Source organism: Fukomys damarensis, unplaced genomic scaffold, assembly GCF_012274545.1.
Source record: "Fukomys damarensis isolate Sample0158 unplaced genomic scaffold, DMR_v1.0_HiC HiC_scaffold_4, whole genome shotgun sequence".
NCBI classification, from domain to species: domain Eukaryota; kingdom Metazoa; phylum Chordata; class Mammalia; order Rodentia; family Bathyergidae; genus Fukomys; species Fukomys damarensis.
Genome location: NW_022900916.1, coordinates 4,047,011 through 4,056,448, shown reverse-complemented (window position 1 = coordinate 4,056,448; position 9,438 = coordinate 4,047,011). Strand labels below are relative to the sequence as shown.

The 9,438-nt window shown below is 41.4% G+C and overlaps 1 protein-coding gene across 1 annotated transcript in view; it reads right to left on the bottom strand.

Moving 5' to 3' along the window:
• Positions 1–9,438, bottom strand: part of Cacna2d1 (calcium voltage-gated channel auxiliary subunit alpha2delta 1) — a 339,947-nt gene that overhangs the window by 26,393 nt on the left and 304,116 nt on the right. Inside the window, exons 23-25 of the mRNA XM_010636710.2 lie at positions 8,544–8,564; positions 7,868–7,928; positions 1,358–1,455 (exon numbers count right to left, since the gene is read on the bottom strand). Of these exons, the coding sequence (XP_010635012.2) occupies positions 1,358–1,455; positions 7,868–7,928; positions 8,544–8,564 (180 nt within the window). The remainder of the gene's footprint in view (positions 1–1,357; positions 1,456–7,867; positions 7,929–8,543; positions 8,565–9,438) is intronic.

The window sequence follows — 9,438 nt, the reverse complement described above, 5'->3', positions numbered from 1 at the left end:
ATATATATATATATATATACTAGAACCTATCTTTACTGTTTCTTACATACAGTTTTAAAGTGTTATGAGAACTCTGACTTTCTCTTTTTGTCATTATTCTGTTTTACAATTATAAGGATGTGACAGAGGGTCCACTTAAGGATTACTTAAAGAATGAGGAGAGGATGTAATGTAGGTAACCATCATAGGTCAAACATTAAACTTTAGGAAAGAATTTGAATTTCACCAATGTACTGAGTACAGGTATTTTATACAGAAAAATTAAACATAAGTACACTTTTAAAAAATGCACTAGAGCACAGATTTCAATCACTTATAAAATTTTTAGAGTTAGTTCTAGAAATTGTTTGATAACATAAGATAAAAACATTAAGAAAAAATCTTGCTTTATGGTATGTGTTCTCTAACATTAATGATTTATAAATGCTCAATCTACACATAATTATGTTATCATTGCAAACACTTCACATTCATAAGAGGGGCAGATATGAAGAAAGAGAGTGAGGAACAGACAGCAACAGTAGGAATTGTACTGAAAGCATTTGTTCAAACATTTCTATGGCCTTGGGAACTAGAGGCAGTAAAAAGATGATTCCAATTTTCCTGGCTTTCTGTACGTTTATTATATATATTAAGTTAAACATTTACAAATCTATAAATTTCTCTTTGCAAAGAGTATATGGGTACAGGGCCAGGGTTTTAGATCAGTAGCACCATTACTGCCTTGCAAGTGCAAGGTCCTGAGTTCAATCCCTGGTACTGGACCAAAATTATATATGGATGTCACATAATTTTGCTAGCCAATTCAAGATTGTTAACAATCTCATTATTTATTAATAGAAAATGAACAATGACACAAAGCAACACTTAGACCCTGGCTTAGGTTGAACTCACAGTGAGAAGAAAGGTCTCAGATGCCCCTGGCAGTACAGGAAATCTGTAACCTCTGATGCTCAGACAATTTTCTGAGTGGTCCTGTGAAGCAACTTGCTGATTCATACTAAAGTCAATCCACTAGCAAGTCATTACTTTTTGTTTGTGACAAATTTAAACTTAAGAGAAAGCTTCAAGAAAATGGATTTTTACTTTTGATAAATGATAAAATGCTTTGGTTACCTCTTCATGATAGAGAGAGAAGAAAATATTATTTTTAACAAAGAGAGAAAGGAGGGGGCAAGAGAGAGATGGAACAGGGATCAAATTGCTAATTTTACCCCTAAAATTCATAAAGTATGCAAATAAATGGGCATACAAATAAACTCACAGGGTGACTGCATGCTGTGATAATAAGAACTAGGCATTGACCACATCTGTGTAACCACACAGCAGGAATCCTTACAGACAAATGCATACTTACATGATGGGTTGTTTGGAGTTTTTCTGTCAATAAACTCATTAAAATTCAAGAGAAATTCAGTGTTGTTATCAGATGGTTTAAGGTCATTGCAGTAATCTCTGAAAATACATATTTTAGGGTATTAACAGCAACACTTTACAGGGCATTTAGACTTAATAGGCTTATCTTTTCATTTTGCTCCCAGCTGCATGGCTGTGCAAGCTGTTGAACTTCTTGTTGCCTTGATTTCTCATTTCCATATGGAGTAATAGTTTGTCATGCAGAGGTGAGATTACAGGCAGTACAGGCCGGGGAAGGCCGGTCTCTGGTCAGAGGGTGTTCAGTACAATTAGGCTTTGCTGTACATAATAAGCTAGTATCATTGGCTATTGTAGGTCTTGGAGTTCTCATAGAAATTACAACAGGAATTTGAAGATTCATTCATTAAAATATGAATAAGCTACTTACATTAACATTTCATGAGAAATTATCGCATTTAAAAATTAGTGAAAAAAAGCTCTTTTATCCCCAACTTAATAGGACAATTACTGTCTTCATTGAGCCAAGAACAAGCATTTTCTTTAGTGCATGATGAACATATGTGCATAGCGACAGGCAGTTAGAAAAGACAGGGCTATTTTAGTGGTCTTTCAAATGTTGTGGTTGTTCTTTTATATAATAGTGTACCACAGTTTCATTGTTTGTAATGTCTTATTTGTTAGTTGTAATACAGAATCAGAAAGAGTATCAGGATTCAGTCATATCAAACTATACTGTTCTATCTCTCCTTTTGAATATTTTGGGCAATCATGATTCTCAACATCATAAACTCTGTTTGGAAACTGCTAATTGCACTGAACTTGCATGTGAAATTTTCATTGTGCACACACTGGTATAACCACTGATCTCACGAGCTTGCTCTGTACTGCGGGGCTGTCATGGTTGTAAAAGTGGATACTTTCCCCAAATTCTGATTATTTTTTCCTTAAAAGCTCAAATTTTGTCATTGACAACAAATAATGCTTAAATATTTTCTTCAAGGTAAAAGGCTCAACTGATCAATGTTTTAAAAATGTCTGTTGGATATCGCAGGCTGAACAGTTAGTTATAGCTCATTTTTCATCTGCCATTTAAGTGCAATAATATATTTTTAATAGAGGCAGAGTGGTCCACTCAATTCAGCTCCCAATTCAATCACAAGAGTCCTTTTCTCTAAGACATTCAAGTTACTCTAGTAGTACCCTTTCCAGTTTTATCAAACAGTAATATTTTTTTTACAAATTCTTCTTTTCTAGGGGGAACCTCCAGTCAAGTTAATGAATTTTACTGGCTCAGTCTGGCTATTTTAGAGTACAACCAGCTTTGCCCTTGTATGGGTGGCTGGTAGTGACCCTGGTCTGATTCGTGCTACCACCGTTCTGGCATTACTTTGTCCTCTGGCACAAACGCCAATACAAGGAAAAGGGAGAGCCACACTTAGCACCATTATGAAAACAGCTGGGACCCGGTGGACCCTCTGTAAGCATCTCAATCCATATGGCTCAGAAAACCTTGGTCCAAGAACCACAGTCAGAAATGATTCAGAAATTCAAAATAAAAATGGAGCAGCACCTATCTTCGAAGCCCACAAGTAGATGCTATTAGGCTAATACAGCCCGCAGGAAATGCTCGAGATAGAACACAGTTAAATAGTAACCAATGAGCAAACATCTTCAGATGCAAAAGCATCATCCGAACACAAAGTCTCAGAGGATGCAGCAAAACCAAACGTCAGAACTTCAAAAGGAAAAAAGCAAACCAAACCAAACAGCAACTTCTTGGTTTATGAAAATACTTAGCCTAAATGCAAGACTGAGAAAGTTGACATGACTTAAACTCAAGAGTTGTTGACAGAGCTCAATTTAATTTCTTCCTGCAGCACAAAAGCCATGGCTGGTGAAACTACCAGCGGAAAATGACAAATCCTGTCCTGTTAGGAGCAAAACAGAGACAATTTAAGATGTGAGAAACCCTGAAAGCTGTGTCGCTGGAATGGGTTCTCCGGGGATAGGAAAGATCCAGAGGACAAAAGAAGTCCCACATTGCCAGAGCCTGCTGGACACCGGGACAGGGCAGTGTCGAGATGCGCGTCCCACATTAGAAGCCATGATGGTCAGGCAGCTCACTGCTGTTTACCCCTGCGCCGGGAGCCTGAAATCCCAAAGGAATCAATAACCCATGGCCATTTCTCAGATATGGAGCCCAGTGGGCGCCAGTACAGAGACTGTGATTTTCCTGACCATGCACGGTTTTGCTGATGCATGGTCCCCCCCCGAAACACCCTGAAAGACTTCCCCACTCTCACCCTCTGCTGCAATGTATCTCCAGAAGAAACCAGTTTTGTACACAATGCTCACTCGTCAATCTCTCTTAGGAGGAAAAGAATTCCTCAGGGAAACTGAGGCAGCAAAACGCAGAAGTGCGCACTGACTTTGAAGGAAAACCGCAGAACAGCAGTTTCTCTTCAAAGACTTATTAAAGTTACGTCTTGTGGCCATTTTGCGTCTCAGGATAATTGAACGGACAATGGTATTGCAAATCCGGCCAAATTATTTCTAGGATACCCAGGGTGCGTCTGTTTCCACGAGGCTCATGCAACTTATGAAGGCGAAGCACTACATGTGAACGTTTAACTACAGGCTACTGCGTGTTCTTTCCTTCCCGTCCTATCCCACCTCTACTCCTGGTCATCCAAGAAGACAGTAAAGCAAATCCATGCGACACTGTTCACCCTGGGGTCCTCGCACCACACACAGGTATAATGGTACCCATTGCAGCCACTTTCTCAAGGTCTGCCCTTAGCAGTTTTAAAGATCTAAGAAAATGGCAAAAGTTGATTATTAATCAGAATCAAATGAATGAACAAAAATTTATTCCTAAAATCTGGAAGCAATTTTTAAAAACCCTTTACCAAATAATATTGTACACACGACTACTACCTCCTACCGAAACTGTCAGGAATGATAACATACTCAATTAGAGCTCACATCTTACTAAGAATGATGATAAATATTCTGCATGCATTACCTTGTATAAGACTAATAAGAAATCTGTAAGACAGATATTATTTTGCAAATAAAGACAGGTAGAGCGTCTCTGAGTAACAGCCACAGTGATCAAGATCTGAGCAATAGAACCATGTAGTCTTGCTCTAAGAGTTTCTACATTGTTTCCCATGAATAACAACAGTGACAGAAAAGCTATAGGATTGCAGTCCTACACCACAGACACTTCTATTTTTCCTCAGTTTTCTCTTTATCCCAATTTCTGGCACTGTATTTTCTGCCACTCTGAATACGCACTCAGCACTCACTTTCCCAGGAAAGCTCCCTACAAAACATTCTACTCCGAAGTGCCGGGTGTTCTTTTGAGATTCTTCAGGGCTTACCTATCCCACCTGCACGCTCACACCGTAAGAGCAGCAGAGGACTGCTGCAAATCTCATCCTATTTAACGTCTCTAAAGTTGTTTGCTAACCTGTGAAACAGGATGCTAATTCCAGTTTCCAACGGCATGGTTTGAGCAGTAAGTGCAGTAGCGTAAGTTCATGCTGCCTGGGACAGACATGGGTGAGCCCTACACCCCACCTTCCCTCCCTTCTTGGACTTTTCTCCCTCACGGGAACACAGGGGAGGTCTAGCTTTTCAGCAGGTGCACAGACATCAAATATGACCTAGACTGCAGAAACCATCATATGTTAACCTCTAGGTGAGTGAACAAAGCCCACTGCCTATGGGTTGGAATTGGGAGGGATATTTATCCTCTCTATCCTGTCTATTCCTGGACTTTTCTGCCTAATCACATGGAAAAGTGGAGAAAGCCATACTGCCGTTTATCAGCTGGGAGAGATGAACAAAACAGCATCTCTGACAAAAGCACAGACCTGAGAATTGGGAGAAAATATCATTCTACCCTAGCCTGCATTTCAATCTCTTACATTGTGCTATAGTCATTTTCTCAGGGAAAACTTGGCTTTCTAGCTAATATCAACATTTGGATCCTAAAAGAGAATATTCCGGGTAGTCTTTTTTCTCATTTAAACTGATTTCAGGAGTTTTATCACTTAAAAGTTACCATGTTAACTTAAAGCTGTTCACAGATACTGGCATCTGAAAAGTGCTAGTGAGACTGCAGGTGTCACTGCTGAATCAATAAATGATTTCATAGTTTGAGGATGCTGAGAAGCAAGGAGTCCACGGGCAGAGGCTTTGGGGGAATCACAGGAAGAGCATCCAGTCCCATGACACACAGCGCACTGGTGGGCCTGGCTCTATTCAAGCAGATGGGATCTGGCACTCTCATTTTTCCTGTTGTTGCTGTGTTTTTTTTAAAGATGCTTTTGTGTAGTAAGTGATATTTTCATTAAATAGTAGAGATCCAATCATACCATTTTTAATAATATTCTTCATAGATTTATAGGTTCTCTGGTCACTAAGTTTTTATTCAGCAATTCTAGAGCATGGCGTGGCCCTGAAGCGGCCCTGCCCTGTGGAGGAGGGTGCTGCAGGACGGCACTGCAGGCCTCATGAGGCAGGCATGCCAGGGAGCATGGGCGTTCCCAGCACGAGGAACTCGAGCTCGGGGCTGGAGCACAGACGGGGGTGGGGGCTGTGAAGAAAGATGGCAAAGATCAACAACAAAGGAGGCCGCTAGTAGCTGACAGAGATCAGTGTGTAAAACCCTGAGCAGAGGTGAACCACTGCCACCTTGAGACCCACCCATGACTCCTGCTCCACCCTCGTGGTCTGTGCCACCTGCTCCGCGCTGCCTGTCAGCCACTGCACAGCCCACAGCCAAGTGCTGCTGTGATCCTGTGAAACCTCCATGAAGGCAGTGGTCAGCCCGCGGGCCCAAAGGTCAAGCTGGGGCGGCACGGGCACACCGAGACTGACCTAAAGTGCAGATCATCCTGAGGACAGCCCGCCCAGGGTGGCACATGAGGGACCAGGGCCACTTCACAGGTCCACAGTGGCAGATGGGATCAGGGAGTGTGGGTCAGGGAGAACAGGGAGGCCAGATGCAACCAGGGACCGCTAGGGTTAGGTTAATGGGCAGTGGCTGGGGCTGGGTCAGAACAGGGGAGCCTGACACGTGTTCGGGCTCTCCTTGGACAACACAGGCATGGTGTGGAGGGAGACTTCCTGTTAGAGAAGGGAAAGAGCGATCCAGGACAGCGATCAGGATTCACGGTCACACACTGACGTCGGCATCCCCGACACAACAAAGAGAGCTTTCTAAAGAGAAGGGAGATTCACAGAGGCTGAACGTGAGACGCACTGAGGGGTTGTCCCTAGGTGGCTGCACAGCGCAGACAGTCTTCAAAGGGTCACCTGGGGTTCTGTGTGAAAGGGCAGCAGGCCCGGGTCTCCTCCCAGCTGCCGCACATCCTGCTGGGCACAGACTGTCACGCTAACACGAGGCAGCCAGCGTGTGGACGGTAGTTTATGGCAAGAAGAGAAGAGAGCGGGGGCAGCCACAGGGGACACAAAGCCAGAGCTGGTACTTCCAGCACCAGGAGGACGGGGCCCCGAGCGGCAGAGCTCTATCTCGCCACATCAAGGTGAGCTTATGCTTTGTCGACTAAATCTTCTCACAGTGCTACAGACCTCTTGGGTCTACGCAGAATCGGAATTCTAGGCCAATACAGCAGAGTAACTCTGAGTGACTTTTGTGAGCCCTATCTGCAGTCTCAGAGTAATTTGTTTAGCAAGTACAAATGTAAAAATTATCATCAATATTCTGTATCCATTTTCTTAACTAATTTAACCTAGATTTACATGACATGTATTTATTTGAATACCGTAAGTATCAGGTGGGTACTAGGGCATCAGAAGTCAAGAAAAGAAATAGAACTCAGGTTACTGAATAGTTTGAAATAAGTACAAGAAATTAGAACTGGGATAAACGATGTGTATTAGGGATAGGGACAGAGTAGTACATGATAGATAAATAAAATAGAGTAGGAGAAAAAATAATGTGACTGTGAGACATGATAGGAGCAATATTATCTAGGAGAATATCTTTCCCCAGAAAACTGTGTTAGACTATAAACAAAAACCAATCATGAAGCCAAAATACTGCATACATGTGTGCACGTATGCATTGTTGTCTGCACACATCTGTGCAAGCTGATGGGTGTGTCTTCATGTGAGCACTGCAAAGGGAGAGGATGTAGTAACCCACAAGTGCAGAAGCACAGTGCTTCATTACTGCGGGCTGTACTCCAAGTGCCACAAGATCGAGGCTGCATCTGCCCTGTTCAACACTGCATTCCCAAGACAGCACAGGGCTTAGCACTGAGCAATTGCTAAGTATCTGACTGGAGAAATAATAAAAGAACAGGATACTGTCAAGTTTTAAAGTCATCTCTCCTCTTGGTCCCACAATGTAATACAGAATCAAAATAGGGCAGTTGAGTCCAATTCAGAACTTTAGTTGAAAGATTTACCCAACTGTATAAGTTATAAAAAAGGCAAACAAGATGAAACCAACCTTGGAGCTATGAATGTGTAACCAGATTCCTCAAAGTTATCTGGCTTCAGGGTTTCTGAATCTGCAAAGATAATGATATAGAATTAGACACGCAGCACATCAGATGTCCCAAGATGTGATGACTATGACAGGCATTAGAAAGATTACCTACTAAGAAAAGTGGGGCACCTTACACCCTAAAGTTGAATCAAGCCAGTACCTATGAACATCCTCAATGCTTCCCAATAGGATAAATCATTTGAAATAACTTCATTACATCATTATATCAGACACCAGATAAAATATTCTCTGTATTTTTCCTATTTGTTAAGGCAAACTATAACCAATGTCTTTAAAAAGAAACTTAGTTACATCAAGCATTTTTTTGAAAATATCAACAGGAAAAGCTCAGTGATATTATGAAACAACAAATTTAATAGTGTTATGTAGCAATTATTAGTGGAAGGATAAAATAGACGTGTTTCTATATCTAATAAAAGAAACGTGTGTGAAACGGGTTGCATATGAAATGAAAGTATCTTACTCCCCCAGTATTTGCGGCAAAGGCTTGAGTGACCATGGAGGAAAATCTAGCAAATGAGAAGCACAGAGGATAATATCTAGTAGGGATGGAAATATCTGTGGAGATGTCGAGTGTACTACACAGAAAGAAACTGAGCAACAAGAAAATACTTGCCCTTCATTTTCCCCTTTTTTGCTGTGAAAATCCATCAGAAAGAGAAAGCAGGGAAACAAAAAAGAAAGAGGGTAAAGCAAAAGGGGTCACAAACAATATTTTATTCAATGCTTTCTTGAATAAAAATATTGTGCTTAGATCAAAGGTTCACTTATGTACTGCTGCAGTCTGGAAAAACACACACATTTCTGAAGGCCTGGAAGTATGTCCTGTTTCTGGATTACCCTGTCTGTTTCAAGGGCTTGTGCACAGTGACTAATGCAGGTGCGATGCAGACGCTGTCAGCCCATTAACAGAAGCACTTACCAATCATCAAAGCCTCACTACTCCTCCCTTTGTTTATCAAGTGAAGAGCTAGCTCATGCAGTACCGTATTTTGTTAAAAGACCATCATATCTGTTCGGGGCAAGTGCCCGTGTAGAGTTTTTAGACACCACAATACCCTACAAAAGAGGCCTGCGGAGAGCAGAGGAGAACTGGTACAGAAGTGTAGGAAATTGCAGTTCCCTGAAAATTAGATGTGATACACAATGATATTACTGGATATTAAAAATAATTATATATCGATATAGCTTTTACTTATTCTTTGTTTCAGTGATTGAGCAGTGTGCAAAGGATATGATGGTCATTTCACTTTACTAAATCCAGCCACCCAAAACAAAATAAAGGTGAACAAGGATTGGAAATATGCACTAGAGTTAATAGTCATCCCACATTCCAAATGATGCTTAAAGAAAAAGAAACTAATCCACTGGAGTTACTGAGACATTAATCTGGACTATGGAAAGAGTTAACTGCCAAGCACAACATTATTCTGGCCAAACGCAAAAACAAAGCAAAACAAAAGGAAAGGATAAGAAGAGGGAAAGCTCCACTAGCACAGGGCCACGAGAGG